Source organism: Cygnus atratus, chromosome 18 (genome assembly GCF_013377495.2).
Source record: "Cygnus atratus isolate AKBS03 ecotype Queensland, Australia chromosome 18, CAtr_DNAZoo_HiC_assembly, whole genome shotgun sequence".
NCBI classification, from domain to species: domain Eukaryota; kingdom Metazoa; phylum Chordata; class Aves; order Anseriformes; family Anatidae; genus Cygnus; species Cygnus atratus.
Window position 1 is genome coordinate 9893490 of NC_066379.1, and position 25680 is coordinate 9919169.

The window sequence follows — 25680 nt, forward strand, 5'->3', positions numbered from 1 at the left end:
AAGGCTTTCAATGTTCGGGATTATCTGCTGCTCGGTATTCTGGGGAGCAAGGTCGGGGAGCAAGGTCAGGGAGCTAACCTTGAGCTTTTGGCAAGCCTTCTTCAATGCTGGGTGTCTGTAGGCAATGGTTTGGCTTGCAGGACAGATGCAATATCTGTCAATACCAAGTGAGTTAGAAGAAAGAGCATAATACTACTGCAGTTGGAGAATTTCAGATATGAAATAGTGTTGCAGGTACAAATGCGTAGGCCAAAGAAAATCCCAGATTTTCTGTTTTACAGGTTTTTCTACTTTGCGTTTCTGTCTCACCCTTGATTTTTTTCTATTATTATATATGTTCTGTGTACTTGTACTTCATGATGTTCTCGCTCCTCTATTTCTCGCTCCTCTATTTCTCGCTCCTCTATTTCTCGCTCCTCTATTTCTCGCTCCTCTATTTCTCGCTCCTCTATTTCTCTCCTTAGTAATCTTTTGTGTCTAACAAACGCTGCATGCAGCGTTCCTTTATTCACTACTGTCTACCCATGTTTTTTGCCATGCCAGTCATAGTGGTATATTAAAAAAGGAAAAAAAAAAAACAACTTTATATGAAAGACCTAATGTATCTGGTTTAGTAAACTCAGTGACAGTAAAGAAAAATGTTATTAAACTTTCAGTTTCAATGAACAGTATTATCCAATATTTCTGATGATATAGCTGGAAGTCTATGTTAAACATGCTAATATTTTCAAGTACTTCTGGGTGAAATATGACGACTCTTTAACAGCATATAGAAATTGTACATAATATTTTAGGACAGGAAATGAATAATACTGTATCAAATTGAAATTTCAGAGGGATTAAGCCTCTTTTTCACTGGTAAATTCAACTCACAAATTTATTTAATAGTACTGGAGAAAGTGCAAACACTTGATATTTGCCATGCCTCACAGATCATTTTAATTTTTTTAGAAAAAGAAAGACTAAATGTTGTAAGATATGTATTGCAACCACATTCCAAATCTCACTGCCACATTTTACAAGATTATACCCTTGAAAGCTTTTCCTGGGTATTACACGTTCTCTGTGATGTGCTGTTTGAGTTCTATCGTCTGAGAAAATTAAAAAGATAGAGGAAGTGGGTTGTGAACAATGGTTTGTATTCAGTTCTTAAAAACAGTGATTGAAAGAGCTGCTTTAATTATAGAGTACTGTTAATGAATTATTTCCTTATGTTTTGTCTCTATGACTTACATATGTGGATACAGTTTCAATGCACTCATATTTTTCAAAAATGCTAGATTAAAATCATTGTAATCAGTAAATTTTCTATAGCTTTACACTAATTTAAATTAAAGTTTATTGAATAAAGTGTTGGTTTTTTTGGTATAAACTATGCATTTAGCTACTTAATTCTTTTAAAACACGCATTGATTGAATTTTTACAACCACAAGAGTTTGGAAAAATTGAATTTTTAAATGTGTAATTTCCACCGAAACTGCAGCTGCTTTAATGAAGAAATCAGTGCAGCGAATCCTACTGAATTGTTTTGTAGACTGTTATCTAAGCAGTGTCAAAGTCATTGGTATGTTTCAAAACTCAGATAAATCACTTAAGATCTCAGAACTTCAATTAAAAATTTTGAAACTATTTTAAAAATATTTCAATTTTTTTAGATCTTTCAGGAAAGAACATGGAAGAGGTTTTCTTCAACTTGCTATTTTGAGTTGTTTTGAAGTAATTTCTGTCAGCCAGGTTTTTCGTATTTTGAAGTTCATGCAATTTTCAAATATTTATTCTGTAAGTGCAATTTGAAATGCATTTGCATTAGGAAACACTAAAATTTTAAAACTTTCTGTCAATATTATATCCACAAAATAGTCTTTCGTGAAGATTGTCTATTTCTCTAACTTGTAAAAGATATTAGTGTGGTACTGGATGTTTAAATTCTGATTCTTTTCTTAAAATGTGTTGAAATGTTCTAAAAGGAGAAAGAATTATGCACGGAGAAATTAACTTTTTTAAAAATTCTAGGTTAGAGCCATGGTACCCTTTGAATCTAGAAACAGCAGAAACATTACCGCGTTTCTGATTTGCAGATTAAGTACACAGATTAGCAAACTTTCTAGTGGAAAAAAAAGTTCTTCGACTGGTAGATTCATCCAAAGGCATGCTTAAATATTTTGCTGGTTTTCTATTGAGCGATACCATGTTCAAGTTAAGTAAAGGCTCGCTGAAACAGATTATCTTTCAAACTATGCACCCAAAGTTTTATTGCAAACATTTTTGAATCTTTAGAGGTAATCTTTTTTCTTCTTTTTAAGAAATAAGAAGACGATGCTGACATGATTGCTTATTCTGTAACTTTGTTTTTCAGCTAGAAAATCCAAGATATTTGCGGGAAAAACCCATGCCAGTGTCTTTGGTAGGTATTTATATTTATATTCCCTTCATATTTTATACGGACAGGCAAACATTTTAAATATTTTTTTTCTGTTTAGGAATGATTTTTACTTGGAGTTATTACTTTGAACTTAGAATCTGCTTTTTCTCATTCAATAGATGACATCCAAAATTGGCCTAGGAAAAAGTAGCAGTTCTCGTGATGAACAGGCACTGTTTCAAATGCATGAGAAAGAGGTAAGATGCTATTTATATATTTTTCTTTTTTTCAGAAGAAAAGAGAATTACAGCTAAATTAGCTATTTAGGGCATTTCTTCTCAATTTAAGTATTCACAAAGCAGTTTGTTCTACCAGAAAATCTCATATAAGGATATTTTCCCTGAAGTGGCAAGGCTTTTCATTAAATACTTAATGTATTTCCCAATTACTTACGGAATAAGAGACCTTCTGAGCACATGGACTATTCTTTCGAAGGAATTTTTTGTGTGGAAAAGTGAAATCTAGGAATTTTCCAAACATAGCTTTTAACAGAAGCAATGGAACCCTTGACTTAACAAGGATTTAGTGCGTTTACTTTCTATATACCTCTAAGAATCTGCAGCTATAAAACTTGTTTTTATTAAAGCCTACATTATGTCTATGTTTGCCTCATCTAGCTCCAGTCCTCTTTTATTCATTTGTGCTATTTCTTTTGAACATTATTTGGCAAGATCAGCATCAAAACATGCCTATCTAATTCTCTCATACTATGTTACTTACTTTCGACTTTTAAGAATAAAAAATTAGTTTTGTGATCGTTTTTTCTGTTTTCATAGCTCAAGCAGCCATACCAGTTGCATGACACATGTATTTCACTTTCTCTGCGCTGTTCTAATATCCACTGTTCTTTTCTATCGACAGTCTTCAAACCACTGTTGCCTCAGGGTGAGGCAAGGCAAGGTTTCATAAGATGTGAAAATAGACTAAAAAATAAATTGTAAGCACAATATTGTCATTTAAATAATATTTTTAAATTAAACAAATAGGAATGCATGCCAAGTAGCAATATAAAGTACTCAGTGAATGGGTTTCTAGTCCTGTGAAAAAATCCTCTAAACCATGCAGTAAAAATCCAGTACTTTTTCCTAATATTACTCTACAGTGGGCTAGTTTAAACTGGAAAGGCTATAGAAAGTATTTCGCAATCACCATGTGTGCGCTGTTAAGTAGAAAACTTAAATGTGTTTTCATCTTATTTTGTTTGTGAAGCTCAATTAAGAATAAAGTCTTTTCATTTATAGAATGTAGATGTATTAACAGGAGTGCTGTACAAGAGCTTTTGTAAACCTTTAATTGTTTTCAACCTCTTTGTAGTAGAACATAAAATAGGATAACTGTGGTTTTTTGCTTTTAACCTTTAGACCTTTGTTCATAAACCATTCCTGCACCTGTTTTGACTCTGTAATGCTAAACACATGGCCATTTTCAATGATAACCACATCACAGATTTGTGAAAATGTGAATATCATCAGGCAGTGGTTTTTAGTCATATTTTCCCCAAATACTTCGGACATGGATTAAACCATTTGGGAAACTGTCATTACCAAAAAATCCTGGGTTCAAACAAGGAAGATGCAACAAAACAGGAGTATATCAGTTTTCAGCAGTACAGCAAAACAGTACAGATCGTATGAGTGGCTTATCTTGATAAATAGGAAAAAGCCTCCCTTTGAACTTCACCTTTGGTCATCCCGAGTGCTACCCAATACTCCACAGAGCAGACTAGACTCTACAAATGATGTCTAAATGAATCTGAGGCAAGAATCTTCTGATATTATTCTTTTTAAATTGAAGGTTGTAAACAATGTTAGTACATTGTGCAATAACTGTTAGGAAGTTTCGTCTGTCTGGGATAACTGAAAACACTGAGTGTTTGCAATGCTTTTGTTGACTTTATCACTTTATCACTTTGCTGTTTTGATTTTTAGAAAACCGGTGATAAAAGACTGAGCATTGCAGTGCCCATTCTTTTCCAGCCTCATGTATCTTGAAGCAATCTGGCAGAAATGGTTGTCTTTTCTACAGTCAGCTGAGTAGATGTTGTAGTGCAACTGCAGGGGGGAGTAGTTGTGGGGAAGGCAGTGGTTGAATTTTCAAGAGGATATGGAATACTTGCAGGATGATTTCCACCGATTTGTCGTGTGAAATGAGGACTGATGGAGTGAGTAGGAGCCCAGAGAAAAGGAGAGATGATCTGAGTATTGAAAGATACCTTAAAGCGTAGAGAATGGGGAGAAAAGGTCTTTTCTTCCCCCTGAATTCACTTTAATGGATTGAGGACTGGATGAAAGATGAAAAAGAAGAAAGGGTTTTTTTTGTTTTCAAAAATGTTTAAAATACAGATTTAGAACTTCTGTCTTTATGATCTTGATTTTTTTCTCTCCTTTTTTGTGAATAGCCCTGCAATGATATGAATTTTGTTTGTAAAGATCATCAAGCCACGAATATAGCTTTGCTGCACTGTTGGCATCTAGTCATTTATTTATGTGAAGATAAAATCAGCATGCTGCAGTGACAATGTTGTAGTTAAGTGTTGGTCTGGCTAAAAATGACCTGAATTTAAGGTGTTGAAAGCAGATATGCTTTGCTTCTCACTTAACCAGCAGGAGATTATGGCTTGATGTGGAGTGAATTGCACAAGGGCTGTGGTCTAGATGTTCACCAAAAGGGAACATACATAGGATGTAGTGGAAAGAAGGCAGAGAGGAAAGTAAGTTGTTGAACTTTTCGAGGAAGAATAAATAGTGCTTGCTGGTGTTATCAGAGAATAGTAGTGGTGTTTTAGAAACAAATGAGAAAACAATTGGAGAAAAAAATGCACTGCTCCAATTAGAAGGAGATGGGCATGCTCTGTAGGAATGAAGCAAAATGGATCAGATTATAGAAACAATTATATTAACCATAATTTCAACAGCAGGTGAACCTTGTATTCTCCTTTCAGCAAAGCTATGGAGGAATCAATGAGCATCATTACTTTGGTTTTGATTTCTTCCTCTTAATTGCTTTGTTATATGGCAAAATATATAAATACGTGAATGAGACATTTAATGCATACTAGATTAATTAGAAGCAATAAACAAATTTATATGGAGACAGTATTCTTAAAGAAAGATGCTTGTAATTAAATTAAGCTTTTACCAATTTAACATTATTGTGCTTTGAGCTACGTCACTGATTTGATATTTTTTTTCTTCATTGAAAAGAGGTATTTTGTCCATATTTTCTGAGAATGGTAATAAAATCTATCAGTATTGCTCTCTTGTACATTATAATGAAACAAAAGCGGATGTGTGCTCATGTGTACGTACGTCTTTCTAGAGTTTAAATGTACACAGTGGATGGATATAAATATGTATAGATTTGGAGTTGAGAAGGCTGAAGGAGCTTATAGGCTGAAGGAGCCTATTTAGGCATGTCCTGTGGCTGGTGACCCTGCTTATACTTTAAGCTCAGAGGTATTTACTAATAATAGCAGGAGAGAGAATTTTTCTGACTTTCTGAATGCGTTTCAGTTGCAAAGGTACTTATAGGTGGGCCTAAAACTTGAAATTTGCAGTAACTGGAGCTTTATGCAGTCCCATAGTCAGTTTGGAGCTTCTTGTGTTGCAGTGATCTTTTTGATTCCTCTGTTTTTTATTCTCACTTATCCTAATTTACTGTTCATCTTTTGTCTCCCTGTTCATCCAAAACTGTCAAAGTCATACTTCTGTTGTTAAACTTCCTGTTGTTTTTGAACTGGTAAAAGTTAAATTTTTTAATTCTTACATTTTAACAACAACCCACCAGAATGCATGTTGAATTCTGTTTACTTATGTGTGGTTCATAAGAAGAGGCAAAAAAATCCAAAAAGGCAGAAAAGACATAATTATTCCTTCTTGATTTTTACTTTTCCATAACTTTTTCGTATGATAGCTTGGTTCTGAAAGTACTTTCGTTTCCCTTTAAAAATTTTATATATATTATATTAAAAACAGTAAGTATTATGACTTTGAATATTCTCTGGTTTGTTTGAATTTTCTTCTTTATGGACTAACCTGAAGTCTGTATTGAATGAAGTGTCTGATTTATTTTGAGAATTCAGTTGTAAACTGACTCTCCCCCCCTAGTTATCATTCTGAACACAGATCTATTAGTTTAAAAATGCAACAATCTTGACTTGTTAACACGGTTCCTGACTGGATGTCCTGTTCCCAAGAACATATGCAAGTTGTCCATTGTCTTCCGTATGAGGAAATCGTATCCTGTCTGCTTTGATAACTCTTCAGAATGTAGTGTAATAAAATCCAAACCTTATTTTATTGCTAGACTGGTGTGAGACATACAGTGTATATCAGGATGAGACATGTTTTCATAAACTGACTTGTGATTTATAATTCCTGATACTAATTGGGCTGGGCATGGGGATATATATGGACATGTATATTTATTTATTTTTTGCAATCGATTGTGAACTATGTCTTTAATTATTGCACATATGTGCTGGAGACATTGAGAAAGATCAAAGCGGTAGGTTAGCAATTCAAACTAGCGTTTTAACCAGTAAAATGTCCAGATGGTTGCCAAGCAGCTGGGAATTAATCTTTTGCTGCATGATTAATCTCTACCTCAGTGTCTCATTTTTGTCTTTTTAAGTTTGATTTTTACATGTATAGATCCTGGTATTCATGGCAGAAAATACATTGAGTAGAAAAAGTAGGTACCATACACTGTTATTCCCACGTTGCAATTGTGAAATAAAGGCAGAAGTGTGCTTTTAATGACTGTTTTAGGAGATCCTGAGGTGACTACAAAATTCAGTAGCTGGTGAAATATAACATATAAACAAATATGAAATAACACTGGGAAAGTAAGTTCTGTTGATTAAGTGTATATAGAATGATTTATTTTGCTAGGCATAGCGCTAAGCAGAATTAAATTATATGAACTTTTCAAGTAGTATCTACTATCTTCATTATACTCAGATTTTTACTAACTCCCTTTAAAATCGGTATGATTTTGGCACATTCAGAAGGCTCAGCAGGGTTCAGTTCTCAATGCTGTCAATTGAAGATAGTTTGTTACGTTTCTGAGCTCTCTTTTATATAATTGCATCTGATAATTTGTTACTATATATAAGCTTTGACAATTCCTAAACATAGTTTTAACTTTTTTGTACTTATTGATGTCAGTCTCTTCTACAAGTGGCATACATTTGTTATGTATGGAAGTGGGGTGGTTACCACTCCAAATAGAGCTGTTAAGTAATATGATGTGCTGTAGTACTAATACACACACTATGTTTATTAGCTATATAAAAAACCCTTTAGAGTAAAAATACCAATTCAAGTTATAACAGTTGGTGGGATACAAGGCAGTATGCTTTTCTCCCCATTCCCACCACCCTCAACTTGGAAATCTATGAAAAAATATATTGTTCTCTTTTAAAAGAGATTAATGACTTTTACATATAAATACCAACAATTATTCATTCAATTATTTTTCTGTATACACCAAATGTTCAGTGTCATTAAAAAAAAAACAGACATTTTTCTTGACAGGGTAAAGCTGGGCTGGTATGGTTTGGTTTAGGACAAAGTCTTTCATTTTTAGTGGCTATAAAAATGGAACAATGTCATACTAATTTTTTATGTAGGTGAACATCTAGTTTCTCTTCAAACAGTACTCTGTAAAAATATTGTAAATGAAAGTAGTAGCTGTCATGTTTTTAAAGAGTACAAATACAAAGAAGGTTAGATATGTGGAGGGAAGTATACATGTTTGTTAGGTCAAATAATGTAGTCCAGATCATAAACATAGTCTCCTGTGGAAGGATCTCTGCATCTGGGCAAAATGCCATGTATATAAAGGCTCTTTTTACATTCTAACTTCTGGCTTGCATGTTTCACTTGTCTGCTGCTTTTCTTTCAGTCTGTCTGGATTATTGAGACTGTAAGCTCTTTGCAACAGAGACTTTCCAAGACACTTTTTTTTTTCGTGTTAGGCATTATGTTGGATGGAAATATTGATGGTATTTAATGCAGAAGTTTATTTATTATTAAAGGAGTTTGTTTATTATTTAAGGAGTGATTATGTATCTGCTGCTTCAAAATGAAGTTATACATTTATTTTTTGGGGGGGAAGGAGGGAGATATGTATATTACCCTGGGAAGATGAACACAGCAACATCAGGAAAAAAGCCCAACCTTAATGTGAATCCCAGCTGGAAAACCTGCTTTTATTGTGTGTCATGTTCTACTAGGAAAAATATTATTTATGACTTCCTTTAATTTATACATTAGTGCCCTGGAAATCAAAAAAGACAGGCTGCAAAAGTATCCTGTCTAGCCCTCACAGGATCATTTTGGGAAATGTCTGCACCTGAAACAGTGAAAAACAATGGGCCTCGACACTTAAAAGCTCCTTTGCATATTATAAAAAATGTATGTGTAAAAAGGACTCAAAATAGTCCTCTTTTATTGTATAGAATCCCATTTATCGAGGGAACCAAAGTGAAGCTCAGGGAAATGGAGCAGTCGCTGGTTTTGTACCTGGAGCACAGGGAGAGGGGCTCTGTTATGGCTAGGCTTCATCTTCCTGCTGCTCAAAGTCAGACTCCTTGAAATCGAAACCTGGGGAGAAATGCAAACTTCTCACCAAAGTATCATTTTTCTCAACAAAACATTTGTCCTTATACCTTGCTAATTTATTTGTAAAGGTGTTTACAGACAAGCTTGTCTGTAGATTTACATTGCTTTACATTGCCATAGCTTAAACGTTCTCCTGGTTTTGGCCTTCCTGGGATTTTATGGTGAACAATTACCTGCAATGTCATCCATGTCAGATCTGAGTTGTTTTCTCTTGTAAGTCTGAGACTTCTTGGCTTGTTATCCTTCCTCTAATTAGTTTAATTGAACAACGTAGGCTTGAGAGACTTGATGCTTCCAAAAAACAGTTTTTCTGCTATTCCATCTTTTAGACTTTGTGTATAGTCACCAAACTTTTCTGTGCAATGTGCTCCTAGAGTACTATCAGCACTTACAAGGAAAACAAATCTTTTTCGATGTGCTTGTTAAATATGAAAAATGATATTAAGGTATATATCATGTGACAAGTGTGCTTGTTACAGACAGCTGATTGCAACAAAAACAGGAGGCACAATTTTTACAATTATTTTGAAAATGGAAGAGTAATTTCAATATGAGAAAAAGAAATATATATATATATATATATATATATATATATACTGCAGAAATTTCTATTCAAAGTAATTGCTATAAATACAGTATTCATTTCTTTCCTTTTTTTCCTCTCCAGTAATTTTTTTTGACACTTTTCAGGTTGTTCCTCCCCTTGAATTGCTCTAAATGTTAACATTTTTTATTTTATTTTAATGTTTAACGCACCTCGAAGTTGATCTTAATTTTTCTGAGGGTACAATACAAGATAGAGAAATAACACAATGAAAAAAAAATACCTTGTTAATTATAATCTGAGATGCATTATTCCAAATTGCTTTTGTATGAAGTTTTGATTTTACACATAATCTTGAGTGTTTTTCAGGTGTGGTGTCTGTTGCCATGGCCTGCCCGTATAGATTAAAACACTGTATGAATTATAGGTATTTGTATATTTTTTTTAACCCTGGATGTTAAAATCAAGTAAACATGATTCAGTAGAAAGTTCTAGTTGTGTTTCCAGTTGTTTTTTTAAAGAAATCTTTCTCTTCCGTGAAAATATCAAAGCTTTGCATTGTGAACTGCTTTCTTTAAGCAGCTGCATTACACCAAGACAAATAAGTTTTGTCGTACACTGTAAGATATGCAAGTCATTGTTCTGTGCTGTTAGCTCTTACTTTGAAGTTCTCATTTATTGTTTACATCCTCCTCCCCCTTTCCTCTCCTCCTCCCTCTCCCATATATTCATAGACTTGGAAGAAATCTGGCAAGCACACAAGTGCTGTTTTGTCAAATATCCAAAACCCCTCTCTGATGGATGTTAGAGCTTCGCAATGCCCCTCTGGCCTAAGGGTGATCCCGGTAATGAGACAAGTGAACAGTGAGCAGTGGCTCAAAGCTCTCTCCAAACTACAGCCTCAAATTAACATACTTAGTTTACTCAGTGATTGACTTTTAAATCAGGTATTTCGGTATTCCTACAAATTCTTGTAAATAGTGACAAGATGAATATGTGTCTTCTGTCGTGAGGAAAAGCTGGGATGTCACCTTTATTTTTCCAAAGATTTATGACTCTTGCAGGTTAGTTTCTATCAGTTTTAGTTGGACAGTTATTTAAATTTTCACGGCAACAAACCTGCGTTATGAAAATGTAAGACAGTGATATGATGAAAATCCATTTTCAGGTAACTATTTGCTGGATTTAGTGTTTTTTGTTGTTTTTTGTTAATTAGGAAGAAAGTGTGACTAGGCACATAAAAGCAGTTCTGTTGATACCACCCTCCATGGCTTTAAGTAACAGGGACAGCACAGATGTTTGACATCAGTAATGTTTACATGGCCTTAGGGTTTAATTGCCTCATACTCTTTGTAAGGAGAGTAAACAATGACAGAAATCCAAAGGAATGATGTTCAGGCTACAGCAATGGCTGCATTTCATACATAGTTGGAAACTTCTCTGATACAGCTATCTATCTACACGATATCTACACTTTTTTTTTTTTTGACTCTGGTAACATGTTGTAAACTTAATGTTCTCTGCTGCCTCTGAACTAGTAATAAAAGCTATTAAAACTGATGAGCATCAGAGCAGTTAGTCACTTCTAACAAAGTGAATGACAGATTTTCTAAGCTGTCTTTATCCGTTTTCTCTAACACTTGTGAAGGTGTTAGTTTGTTACTGCGGTCAGTCAGTTTGTTTCTCGATATATGTTTAATAAAGTAAAATGCTGAAGTGCAAAGGGCAGTTTATAAAAGAGGAACATGTAAAAGTTATGAAGTGCTGTTCCACAGGAAATTGAGACCAACTTAGCAAATGAGGTTTGGCATTTGGGTAGCTACAGATATGCAATTGATTCAATTAAGTATGCTTGTAATTTCAAAGATACTCTTTTATTTAAATTAGTATTTAATCAAAGATTAAAACTTTGAAGTGGCAGGGGAGAAATTTCACCCAGTTGTGAAGTGAGCCCGTTTGCTTCAAACCCAGTCTTAATGAGATCCCTTTTTAAAATGTGTTTGCATCATGCGATTTGTTTTTTTAATTTACATATGCGGCAAATTTGTGTAAGGCCAGCTTCCAAAAGGTGGGCCAAAAAGTTTGCTTTCTGGCTTTTCTGGAAATTTTCCGTAGAAGAAATTACAAATGTAGGGTTTTAAAACCAATATATCTGTATTTTTACAGCAAATACTCACACTAACATTTCCAGAGATTACAATGAAAAATGCTGGAGATGTGTGTCTTGGAAGTACTGCACTGGGAAGTATTGTTCCTGGAGATTATTTTATTTTTATTTTATTTATCAGATACTCATTACAAATACAGGTTTCAACTTAAGCTGAAAGCTTGATGTGCATACAAATCATTGATTTTTCAAAGATTTTTAAAATCAGGCTCCCTAATATTTATTTATATGGTATGTCCTGAAGTGACCAAATTATATAAGTTGTGGATGACACAGGTCTGAAAAATGTTTGGAGCGCTGAAACTTCAGAATTTCATTGTAAGTTTATAGGATTGCTTTTGAAGGTTTCCTTTTCAAGTCCTGAACTGATGAGTTGCTGGTCTTTTGGATTTTTCAAGTAAGAGATTTTTTAATTTATTTTTTTAAATTAAAAAACAGTTCATTTAGTTACTGCAGTGCTTGCCTTTGTTAAGAATTGACTTCTGTATCTTGGACATGCTTTTCCAATTCATTTTGTTTGATTGCCAGTAGCTCTCCTGAGACAAAGCTGTCAAACCTTTTTGGAAAGTAGTCCCAAAATCTGTGCACTTTTAAGGGGGAGGTCCATCCTCCCAGAGTTAGTGCAATGAATAGAAAATGAAGTTGATAAGAATTGATAAGAACTAATGCAAGTGAAAGGAAGTTATTAAGTGGAAGATTAATGACTAGAAGCAGGAGCCAACTTCAAGTATTGCTGTTAACCTGTGGAAAGACAGCCAAGTTGCTGAGAACAGTCACCATCGCTTTAAAATATATGTCCATATTTAATAGAAGACGACTTTTAGTTTGTCTCATTTTTATGCTCTTTCAACGTATAGAACAATAAAGGCATGGGCCAGAGCTCAACTGATGCAAAATGCAGAGGATTAATTTATGTCAGCCGAGATGTTCTCACTTTGTTAATGAGTTTTAAACGTAATGTGCTTGTGTGTACTTAACAGGTGTGCGAGTGTGATAGCCATATGTCAGTAATTTGTAAGCTTTTAATGTAATTCAACTAGATTGGAGGTTCTGTCATGTTTAGTTTCTAGTATTAGTGTTTTTACATGTCCTTCATATTTATTTATGGTATGGTATGTTCACAAACTGTCTGGAAGTGGATTACTGTGCTGTTTTTTAAAATCAACGCTTGTTTATCACCTGGTACTGAGATTTTCTTCTACAATGTCACTTTGTTAGAGGGATATATGCATATATTTCTTTTCATGTATACATATGCATGTATTTTGTGAATAGAACATGCATTCTTATTGTGATGCTCATTTTTGGATGATAAGGTGTCTGGCAGCTAAGCATACTTTCCCTTTTCTTTGGATTAATTGTCAATCCAACTTTATTTTTTTGATAATTTGCATAAGACTACGTGCCTCTTTAGTCTTGAGAGATAGGAAGCCTCTTTATGCGGTGTAATAAGCAGGCATATACTCTGGCTATCAGTGGGTGTGGAGTCTGGAAATTAACAGCGTGCGCTGCTCTTCTGCGCTCAGCTGTTGAGGACTGCAGTATTTCTTGCACTGCATTTTGCATTTTTTAGTTGAATGATGACTTGGAGTTTTGTAGCTCGATTTTTTTCAAGTATTTCTGCAAGTCGTAGTGAACAGGTGCATACAACAAAGTAATCGTATAATAGCTATTAATCGTTTGTGGTATATTTTTTTCTTCTATATGTTAAAGATTCTTGCTGGAATGACTGCTTTGGGTAAGTCAAAGGAGTGAAAAATAAGGGCAGAATGAATGATGCTTGTTGGTTCCTTTAGAGTTTGTCAACTGAGAAGATTGGAAGTGATGTTCTTAGGCTCAGTTTTGGTTAGCTTGGCTGAGAGAGCTGCACGATGGCCTGAGCCTGGTGCCCCACTGCAGGCCCGGTGGGCCTCAGCACTGTGGGCTCTTGAAACATCCTGAAAGCAAATTTTTTTTCTGTTGGCAGTATAATGGTTCAGTACATTTTTTGGTGAGATGTTTGTACTTGTGCTCCAATGGTTGTGATCTGTCCTGTGTAACGTGAGGGAGGTTACAGGGTTCTGTCATTCTGGGGAAGCTTTTCTGGCTGCTCTGTTGCCTGGATAGGAGAAACGATTAAAGGTAGAAGTGGAATAGCATGAAGGTGAATAGAGGTGTTGCCATTTTTTTTCTCTGAGAACTCTGAGGAGCACAAAATAGCTATCATATTTGCAGAGTCCTGAAGACAAGCTTTAATCTATTGCGTATTTGCACTATGCCTTTAAAAATACTTTTAGGATGAAAACTTAGGCTATAAGTAATAAGTGGCAATATGCTGTTGTTGGGGGTGTTAAGTACACTACAATGAACGAACAAGTGGAAGCAAGAAATGTATTTTAGCAATCAAATTCAGCAGTAATCTTAATCCTTTAATAAGAAACCTTTAAAAGGAAATGTGTTTATAATGTGAAATCTCTGAATAATAGAAAACAAAAATAAACATGCATCTGTTCTAAAGGACGTTCTTTGTGTAAATGTCACACCTGCCTAAAGAATAAAAGCTTGCTTACCATGCTTGGTATAGTAACACAAATATGAAAAGTTTAATTCTTAACTGTTTATTTAAATAAAAGATGATAGCTCTTTTCTGGGCAGTAGCAGTTGTTTTTATTGCCAACTAAAACATCTTACAAATTCATTTTCTAAATAAATATTTTAGGTTGAGAACTTTTGTAGCAGCTTTATCAGATAAATATGAAAATACCAAGAAACTGAATATTGATTTTTTTTTAATTTCTTTTCATAGCAGTTATTTGTTAGTGACTTCCCATTGCCTTCTCAAAGACATACGTGAATAATATAAAGGTTACGCAAAGGACATCAGTGAAATTTATTCCTTAATTTAGTTGTTTATTGGTTCTATTTTGTTTTTTAAAGCTGGACGTGAAAATGAAAATATTGGAAGGTAAATTTCATGAAGAAAAACTTAAGTTGCAGCAGAAGCATGATGCTGATGTTCAAAAGGTAAGAACTATTTTTTTTCCAGAGACAATATATAGAACAAAATAATAGAGAATCTGACTATAACAAATTGTTCACAATTGTACTTATTCAGAATTGCAATTAAGGTTCCTTTAAAGTAAGATTGTAGATAACAGATTGCGTAAGCTGATAAGAATGCAGAATATTCTATGATAGCAGGAACTTAGGTAAAGAAAAATGCTTGCAGAAAGCATATGAAAATACCAGGTGACTTTAGTTTGTTTGTTTTAACTAGGCAACCCATTTTACCAGTCTAGCAGCTTCTATCAATTTGTATGCTGATGAAATCATAAACTTCTGATTTTTCTTTTAAAGAGAAGACATCTGTATTTTAGGAAATTGTGCACAAAAATATTAAAAAGAATTATATTTTTAGGGACAAAATGCAAAAAATAGCAGTAGGACAATATGTATGCTTATCACATGTTCCTACTAATAGAACAATAGTCTCTGGTTTGACACAATCTTAAAGCATAGGCTGGTCTATAAACAGTTTTTTTATGCTCTTGCATTATTAACGCTGTGTGTTGCTTTTAACCCTTCACAGCAATAAAATGACACCAGATGCACTTCTTTTGGACTAACTTGGGTTTGACTTTATCATATTGCATAACACCACTTTAGGGAAGATTACAAAAAGACCATCAAAGACCATTCTGTTACATTTAATACTGTGTTTTGAATGCGTGGGGTCAAATCCTGTGAGGTACTAAGTGCCTTCTGAAGCGTTGTGATTCCAGGAGTGTAACGGGAGCTCAGTGCTCAGGATCGGGATCACAATGACTTGTCCTACCGTACGCTTAGCATTACTGAGTATCTCTAGTTTTGTTTCTTAAGACTGAGTCACAGATTTGGAGGAAGTCAGTTGACACAACACTGTGACACATCAAAGCCTCCTGAAAGGATGTTAATATTTGGTCAGGTGCGTTTTTGGCTCATCTGTTCTCAAAGTCTGCAAGCATAACTAGCTAGCAAAGATGGGAGTCTAAAGGAAACGGCTTTGTGAGAATAAGAAATAGTTTAAATGCTTTCTCATCCCTTGAGTTGTCATCTTTTTCTAACTGATCTTAGAATTCCAGCTTCCGAAGTCGTTTCATAGTGTTGGATGTTTTAGGAAAGGTTTAATATCGTCATATCAATCTTTAAAGACAAAAAAAACGTTTAATGCAAATGGAGTAATACTGTTTTAAGATAAAAGCATCTGTTTGATGAGAGATTTGGGGCACTGCTATAAAATCTGAGTTGATTGTTTATTTTAAACTTGAAGTTTAAATTAATATAGTATCTCAAAGTATGCAAATACTCAAACAATTTATTCCAAAATCAATGCATACAGAAGTGTAAATGTAGTTACACCTCAAGGACTTGGTCTATTACAAATAATAGTACTGGTGAAGTCAAAGAAAGTGTAATGAAGCTCACTAATGATTTAAATCCTCATCAGGTTTAAGGAATATTGAGGTGCTTTTAAGTATACCTAGGCAGTACAAATATGAAAAAGGAAACAAATCATTTCTATTTGCAGTTGTAGAACCGTGAAACTTCCAGACTCTTCCAGGGCATTAGCTTAATTTTTCTGTCTTGTAAGTGCAACGTTGGATTTGCCCTAGTTTAAAAGAAAACAAAAAGACCGCCCAAAAAAAAACATGAAATGCCTTTTTAATCTACCCTAGTGCCTGCTTTTATCTAAATCAATCCTTTGTTTATGACTTGGCAGTCTTAGCTATGAAAATTATTTATATTTCAATGCTTAACCTGCAAGATCTAAGGATATCTTGAAGGCAGCTCCGTTGGCAGTTATCAGTGTGCACTGGTTGTAGCTTTGTGTTTTTGGAAGTTTAAAGTATTGTGAATCTTTGCTACAGATTTTGGATAGAAAGAATGATGAAATAGAGGTGTTGAAGTCCCTCTACAAAACGAAACAAAATGAAGCTGAGGAGACGATTAGAAAACTGGAGAAAAAAGGTGATTTTTATCTTCACAGTTGTTGGTTGTTGTATTGGGTTTTTTGTTTGTTTTTTCTACATAGTGATATTGTACTGCATCCTTGTGGTCATGAGCCTGAGTGTTCCTTCCAGGTGCAAGCATACTTTTCCTCCTCATTTGCAGTTCTTTCCCGTATTTTTGCTTTAGATTTTAGAGGCTTGCTGGTTGTTTTTGCTGGTTGTCTAGTTGCCAAAGCAAATTTTCCAAGAGGCGGTGTGTGCTTATGGTTAATGCCTACACGCTTTCATGAGCGTCACCAAAAAAAAAAAATTGATACTGAAATATTTTCGCCACTTATTCAAAACTTCTGGGATCTCTGGTTCAAGGTTCATTTATTTATACATTCAGTACATTTTAAGCAAACCACAATGTATTATTTATTTAAGACTATTGTGGCAAGATATTTGAAAAATGAGCAGTAGTCTTGAGTATGTCATACGTATAAATCTCAGCCCATCTGAGTGTGGCTTGTCAGCAGTTTTTGAGTATTAATTTCTTTTAGAATTCCTTGGAGTGTATTTACACTCTGGATGGAACCACCATGTAAAATAATGCATAAGTTTGGTGACCTAGGTACAGAAAGAGAGAAAGTTCCATGTATATTGTTTCCTGTTGCTTGCTAAGTAAAATGTCCTACAAGGAATCTAGTGCTTCTCTTGGGGGAAATTTTGGGAAATTAACTTTTTTGTATATCTTGGTCATTCAACCTGCATGAAAATATTTCCTGGATGCATACGAAATCGGCTTAAAAATCCCTATTTTCTTTAGGTTCTAAGGAATTTTATCGATGTTTGTTTACTGCTAGAGTAAGGAAAACCTCACTATGAAATATTTTCTGAATATAATAGAGAACACCTTGCACTATTTTAGTGACATAGAATTTAAGTGCTAAGTTATAAAGCGTATGCATTAAGTTTTTTTTTAACAGCAGAAAAACATCAGAAAGCCAGGTCAATTGGAAAACTGTTCTAATCTGATTGCATCTGTTGCCAACAGTGAAAAGTCCCAAAGGTATCCCTTGAATGGTTGTTTATTTTCCCTTTTTTGACAGTTCAGACCCTTGTTCGTGAGTCACAAGTCATCAGAGAAGCAAAGGAAAAGCAGATCGTGGAGTTGAAGAAGATGTGTGAGCAAAGCACTGATTCTTTGAACAATGAGTGGGAGAAAAGGGTAATGAATATAATGCTTTGTTTGAAAGATTCCTACAGTCTGTATCTGGGATAATACATTTTGTTGCTTCAAAAACGTAAATGTAATAGAAAGGATGTTACTTTTAGGGAGATTCTCTTGTGTTGATTTTATTTACATCTGGAGTAATCTTGCAAGGTTCTTTTTGCTGACTCTCTTGCACATCCATAGTCACTTGCCCCCACCCAGCTGGTCACTCTAGAAGCTGTTCCTGGGCTTCATCTGGTCCTCCTGGCAAGTCGCTGGAGGTAATAGGGAAGTGTTTATTTCTGGTTGACCTGACGTGGAATTTTAACCTTGGTAAACCTCCTGCTACCTGCTGTCACCGTGATTCCTTTGAACTATTACTTTCTCATTGGGTCATGAATTCTTCAAGGTATTTTTATATATTGTTAGACTTAAGGCAGCAGCAAAGCATAGAGAAGCATGTTTACTGCAGAACAGCTTCACCTTTGCCCAAATTATTGTCAGCATTTGCCTTGCTTACCCCTCTCAGGAGAGGGAGGGTCACAAAAAGGGCAGAATGCTTCCCTTCATAGATGAAGTATGCTGCTTAGGTTTAATTTTTTTTTTTTCCTTCCCAGCCCTGCATCTGGAAGTGATGTTGGTTTTAATTCTAGTCTTGTAAGAGAGAAACCATAAATCCTGTCCTATGTGCTGAAGACCTAGAAGCTTGAGTGTTCAGGGTTTTTTGTTTGTTTGTTTTAGAGAAGCATTATTTTCTGCCTGAGATCACACTTTTTGGTAGTTACATTGCAAGTAATTGTGATTGTCATCTGTAATTGTCATCAACGATGCAAGAATACAAACAAGAAGACAAAATGCTAATGTTAATCTAATGAAACTATAAAAGTTGAATTGGAGCAGCATTTATCTTAAAGAAGATGGTAGTGTGAAGTACGATGGAAATACAATAAGTTAAAAAAAAAATACTGCTTTCTAGAGTCATAGACTTTTTTTAGTGAGACAGTTATATAGTTGTGTTATAGACGATAGAGGTGTGACCTGCACTTGTCAGGTGTTCTGTTGGTATACTGTGATAACAGTGTATATATAAAGTGCTAGTTTTATATGCCATTTCCTATTTGCTATTATTGTTGTGGTGCAGCTTCACAATGCTGTAGCTGAAATGGAAAAGGAGAAGTTTAATATTCGGAAGAAGCACACAGAAGATATGCAGGAACTACTTGAGGACACCAATGCTCGTCTTAGCAAAATGGAGGAAGATTATCTGGAGCAAATAAAGTCAACAGTAAGTTTTTCGTTAGTATGTGACAATAGGAAGTTTGTCTTTTTAAGCAATTGAATTTTGTGTATCTGTGCAAAAGTGTACATAAATACTGTTGGGTCAAGAAATGCAATTATCTTGTCTTGGGAAAGGACAGTGACTGGGCAGCTAGTTCAATCAAAGATTTTTGCCACTGGAAATGAACATTGAAGTGCAGCCCTTCAATGAGTTTTATGCAGATCAGTATTTGTATTGAAGGACTGTTTCTAGCATTTCTTGCTGTTTTTGAGTCAAATTAGCAAAACTTCCATCTTTGTAGATTTGTAAACTATAAAAAAAAGATTTATGTAACATCTACAGATACATGCAACTTCTTACTTAAAAATCTCCTCTTCAAATGACTGAATGCTTCTGTTAGATTGGACATCAAATACCAAGATTTAAAAAAAAATGATCTTTGTAGTATTTTAATTTACTGCACTTCTTACTTAGAATAATCAGGAAAAAAATGTAATCAGGTGTAATTTGCCCTGTCCACCAAGCTACTTACTGTTAGCGAGGTTTGCTTGATCAAGTAAGACCAATGCTGTGTGAGCGTGTTTGTAGAATGAAGCCGTTGGTACTGAGGACCAGTGTCCATGCTCAGCATGCTTCAGAGGCTCTTTCAGGCTAGCTTTAGCCTGGTTACACTGATTTAATAGTAATTAATGACTGGAGGGCATTAGATCTGTTTCTGATTGACATCTTCCAATTTAGCTGTATCCAAAAGGAATCCAGTTCCTTTGGTTTGAGACTTCTGCACTGTGAACTAAAGCAGTGTAGATGGCAAGTGCAGGAGTTTTGCCTCCAAAGCCTGCTTTTGGTCTAGTAAGGAAGAACCTGGTGCTGATATGTGGATTTAGCTAAGGCCTCTGTCCCTGTACTTCATTTTCTGTTTCTTCTGGGTTTCATCTCACAGAAACAGGGTTGGTTGAAGCTCCTGTTTATTTTTGCAAAAGTGTAATTTTCTTTCAATTGGAAATTTGTAAGCTGTCTATAAAACTCTGGAAGCACTCTTATAGTCTAGAAATGCTATTTAATCATGTGCCTCAATCTTTTTGATCTTTGTTTAGCTTTAAAAAATACATTGTAATCATAATTGGTGTCATAGATAAATGTCTCCTGGTGGTGATGATAAGATGGGTGGGGAGATTTAATCATCAACCTCAACTTTATTCTCTAAGGAAGCGTAATCCTATACCAGACCTTTTAAGTGGGTCTTGTGCAGGCATACAAGGTTTGTAATTATGTAAATTATACAACAATTTGTAGTAAGGCATCATCAGCCTAAACCATATTGTCCAATTACTTTGTGAATACTTTTCTGCCCTCATTCTTTTTCTTCTGACATGGATCATAGATTTGAAATCTTTCTAAGCAATATCTATCTCTTTTTCAAAAGTGCAAGATTTGAATTCTATTTATCCTTCTGAGATAACTTTTCTAGTGTTTCTTTAACTTATGCTTACCTAAAGCTCTAGCATTACTTTTATTCCCACTTCTTGTCATGTGTTCAAATGATGTTCTTGTATGCAAAAACTCACTTGTGATGACCATTGGTTTGACAAATAGAAACAAATTCTTCCCCAATTGCAGAATTGCACAGAAAAATCAAGTGAAAGTGTTTGTGTTGCAAAAAAGAGAAAATCTGAGGAACTGAATATGACAGATATGAAATAATTCAATATGTAAAGAGTGTAAAAAGCAAGAAATTAACAAGTATCCTGTTTTTTATCAGTATGATGTATGAAGAAAATTGAATGAGTGAAAGGACAATGTCAAATAAAGTTTATCCCGTTATTAATGTATATTGAATTTAAAAATTAACATTCAGTTCGTGTCATAGGTAACAGTAAATACAAAGAAAAATGGACACAGTCTGTCAGCAAGATTGAATTTAAGAACCATCAAAACTAGACAGTTCTTGCTGAGCAGCTTCTGATTTAATAATTAAACAAGGTACAGTTCAAGGCAGGGCTTAAGATGAAAGACTAGACTGTCACTGGAAATTAGTTTTCTTTTTTCCATTCTCTTTCTTTCTTGGTTGTGTTGTTTTTTTTTCTATATTTCAGAGTTTTCTTGTTCAGAATTTCACATTGTCAAGAATGCCATTGCTGTTAGCAAGTGAAATTGGCTGAACAATTTAATACTATAGAACTCATAAGCAGGGTTTTGTGCATTGAACTATTAACTTCCTAAGGGGTGGGATCGCAGGGAGGAACTGTGATATTTGGCAATATGATACGTACGTGACTGTTTTAAAAACAAAATAACAACAACAACAAAGCATGCTATGCGGCTGACTTTGTGTTGATGGAAAAATTTGCTGTGCTATGTTCATAAAATATCTTAAGTGACTGGCCAAAGTTCAGGTAACCGTTCCAACTGTATGAGGTTCTTGCTTTACGGGCTCATTTAAAATTATATGGCAGTTGGGGCATTCACTTGAGAGGGCAGATGTTTGAGGTTTTTCTTTTACTTGACAGAGGGTGAAAATACTTTTCCACTTCCCTCATGTTCAGACCTTTGTTAATATAAAAATAACAATGATATGTACATCCTGGAAGGACAGCTGTGTCTTATTTTTTAACTCTAACCTCCTGAGGAATACTTCAGTCATTTCCGTGCATATTAACATAAATTTAGGGAAGAGTGGGAAATAGTAGTCTCATGCTACCTGCCTCTTCTATTTCTGCTCATTTTCAAGATTGTTTATATTAGGAGTTAAAATAGTGTGTGTGTGGGGGGAAATATTTGTAATATATTGAAAGAAAATCATTGTAATTAAACATGATATGTTTATGAGAAGTGGATTAACGAAATGTATATCAGCTGATACTAGAGGAACATGGTCTCAGTCCTGATGTGTATTTGCTATATTCCTGCACATGCATACTTCCCTGTGTGCCTCCACTTTTCCAGTAATAAAATGGAGAAGATATACATACCTTATGAGGTGATTGGTGAATTTTTTCAGTTAATATTTGTTAGTTGATTTGAAACACAACTAAACAGCATTTGCACTGTTAATGTAGCATTAGTGTTATAATCATTCCTCTTGCATTCTGTGTCCATACCATATATTGCTGTATCTTATGGTTTACATCCTTGGATGTGGTTTTCCCAAAGTGTACTCTTAAAACAATTGTTTAAAATCTATAATTTAGCAACCTAAGTGCATTGCTCTGCGTTTTAGTTTAGAAATTTGATATGCTTACAGACAAAAGTATGTATGATGGTGGTGAAAGTACTTGATAGAATATTTTGGCATGAGAAACCTACAGATTTAACTGGATGCTATGCAGTCTACTATGTTTCCTAGCAGACTTCTATAGCTGCTCCTCACCATAACAATCAGTAAAATCTTATATATATTTTTTCCCCAAAATACTTTCTCACATGCAAGTTGTGCGTAAGGCTAGTGATAACACTTGTTGGTTAATGGAAGGTCTATAAATGCTTTACATGTATTATCATCAATTACAATTTTTATATAAATATCTGTCTTCTCTCATTTTAAACGATGCATAATTTAGAAATCGGGTGCATGCATTGTTATGTTTAGTGGAGAAGACACTTCTTTTTTGGGGGGTGATGTTGGTGTATATGTTTTGAAGTTTTGTGTTGTCTTTTTGGTTTTTGTATGTATGTATGACATAACTTACTGTCATGATTGACAGATTTGCCATTGTAACTCCTGTGTTTCTGGACCACCAAAGAACCTTGCTGCTCTAGACTACTGGATAACAACAGGGGTATATGCTAATTTATTCTGGTGTTTTTTAACAATGACTTATTCTTTTAGAACCAGACGGTCAAAAATCTCGAGGCTCGTGTGCAGCAGTTGACTGTTGAGGCTGAAAATAGTAATTTACAGCGTCAAAGATTATCTCAAGAAAAGACTGAAGCAGAACAGCGTTACCAGGCGGTATGCTCTGAACTTCAGGAAGTGAAAGCAAGGTAATTAAGTAGAGGTTGCTGTTTTTAATATTGCTTTCGGAAATTCCATATCCTTCAAACATTGTTTTCACTCAAGAACTCAGTGAATGGTAATTTGCTTTAGAGAATTTTCATAAAAATGTATTAATTGATGCAAAACTCATTTTGGAACTGACCCAAATGACCATCATAAATAAATTATCTTTCCATTATTTATAAGTATTTAATTCTGTTACAACAAGCACGTGATACAGTCAGATATGTAAACTCTGTAAAATAGAAGTTGAGCAGGTAAAATGCCAAAATATGAAAGCAATTTCCATATTTTGTTTGCTTACTACTTACAGGCACAGCTCACTTCAGAAAGACAAGGACCGTATTGTACAGGAATATGAGGAGAACATTCAGCAACTACAAAGTAAATATGATGTTGATATAAATTTTATAAAACAGGAGCATGCTCTCTCTGCAGCTAAGGTATGCTTCCATCTATAACAGGAATTAAAAAGTTTTTTTTAGAAGTGGTCTCCTCAATATAAATGTAATGCATATGAATAAATCCCAGAAAATGTTCAGTTGCATAAGTTATTCATGTGCTTAAGTTTAAAAATAAAAATGCGAAAAAACTAACTTAATTTTTCATTCCCAAATTTGACAGAAAAAGTATCTGAAGCTAACTAGTAATTCTGGTGGGTGGGTGTCTATGTGCATATATAAGTGGTACTTCTATAGGGGCTGATGTAAAGTATTTGGAGTTACAAACTCTTCTTTTTTCCTACATTAATAATTTTCCAATTTTTAGTCACCTTTGAGAAGTGAATATAAAAAGGCAAAAGATGCATCTTGTAGAGCTAATAACACAAAGATTCTTTCTCTTAAATCTTTACAGGCATCTGATATGATTGAAGAGTTGCAGCATGGTGTGTGTATATTAAAACAACAGTTACAAGATTCAGAACATCAAAGACAGCAACAGCTGAGGGTGAGCCCTGAATTTCTCACTCAGGAATGACCAGTTCTTTGTACTTTCCTCAGTGATCTGAAATTTTAGATAGCCATAGTAAAATACACTTAAATACATGAGGATGCATATTGTATGTTATTCCTAGAAATACATAGGGTGTCACCTTATGCTTTAAGGTTGATTAAAAAGTAGGAGTAGAAGAGATCATTTTATGGGTAAGAGCAGAATTTTTACAGGAACTTTTTGACTATTTGTCTTAATTCATGTGTTTTAATGTGAGTCAACAGTATAAATCTGTCTGTATTAAGGAGAAACATGTCAAAATTACAAATATTTTTTGTCTAATCAGCGTATGTTTTTAAGATTCAAATTTTTTTCTGCTTTTTAACAATTCAGTTCAATTTTCATTACCTCAGGATAATGAGTTCCACGTCTCTATAACGTATCAAGCCTGTTCATGTTTTGGCATCTACTTTTCCTCTGATGTCTTTCATTTCAGAGTTGACGTAGTACAGAATAGCATTTTAATAGCTCAGGAGAGCAAGTTGTTTTTTGTCTTCCAAAGCTTGAACCATGACTTTAGAGATGGTTTTGCGGGATATTTTTTGCTGTTGGTTGGATTTTTTTGTCAAAGATTTTTCTCTGAGTAAAATCTAAGAGTACTGCTCACATCTTGGATTTATGATCATGAAACAAAGTCCTGTAACTTTACATCTTTTTAGATACCCTTTATAAGCTAATGAAGTACTAAATAAAGTGGTGTGTTTTCCATAATTGAAAATAACAGCTAAATGTCAATTTGAAAGTATTTAGTGATGTTATGAAGTGCAAATATGGATGTGACTGATAACGACTGCTTTAAAATAAACGAAAGATGTGATTTGTCTATTTAGAAATACCTCTTCATTTGCAGGATCAAGACTATAAACTTCAACAGGACAAACTTCACTTGGAGCGTGTATATGAAAAGCAGGTAATATTTTCAGGAAAATATACTGTCTTATGCACATTTTCAAGACTGCTGTATGCAACAGGTAAAGGTTTAAATTCCAAAATCATCCCCCAACATAATTTTTTTTGTAGAACAAGGACATGCAAAAAATGAAATGTAACAGCCAGTCTGAAAAATAATCTTATCTCAAATGGGGATAAAGGTGTAAAAATATTTCACGCAAGTATAGCATCAGTGTTTTGAATTGGGGATGCATGCTCGCTCTCCCTTTGAGAGGAATTCACTACAGCTAAAAGGGTGCAGTGCTTTCTATGCTCTGTATTTCTGTGCTCTATATTTCAGTGCACTGTATTTCTTTCATTATTTTGAGTCTCTTAGCTATTGCCGTTTAAATGAAGAACTGGTAGTGACAGATTCTGGAGATGGGTTGCTTGTTTCTTGTTTCTCAGTGTGAGAAACAGGAGGCCTTAACCAAAATTAGCAGGTGGCAGTTTCAAAATGAACTTTTTCAAACAATCTCTAGTGAATCTGTGAAGGTCTTTTATAGGGTACTGTGCAGTCCAAGCATTTCATGAGTTAAAAAAATAATTAGACAAATTTGAG

General features: G+C 34.5%; 1 protein-coding gene across 2 annotated transcripts in view; it reads left to right on the plus strand.

The window, feature by feature from the left end:
* The window catches only part of CEP112 (centrosomal protein 112), a 162377-nt gene that overhangs the window by 15161 nt on the left and 121536 nt on the right, over positions 1-25680 (plus strand). For both annotated transcript variants that reach the window (XM_035558738.1, XM_035558739.2), the window contains exons 7-16: positions 2358-2405; positions 2543-2620; positions 14677-14763; positions 16647-16746; positions 17819-17937; positions 19064-19207; positions 23028-23182; positions 23509-23638; positions 24051-24143; positions 25039-25098. In XM_035558738.1, coding sequence (XP_035414631.1) covers positions 2358-2405; positions 2543-2620; positions 14677-14763; positions 16647-16746; positions 17819-17937; positions 19064-19207; positions 23028-23182; positions 23509-23638; positions 24051-24143; positions 25039-25098 — 1014 coding nt within the window. The remainder of the gene's footprint in view (positions 1-2357; positions 2406-2542; positions 2621-14676; positions 14764-16646; positions 16747-17818; positions 17938-19063; positions 19208-23027; positions 23183-23508; positions 23639-24050; positions 24144-25038; positions 25099-25680) is intronic.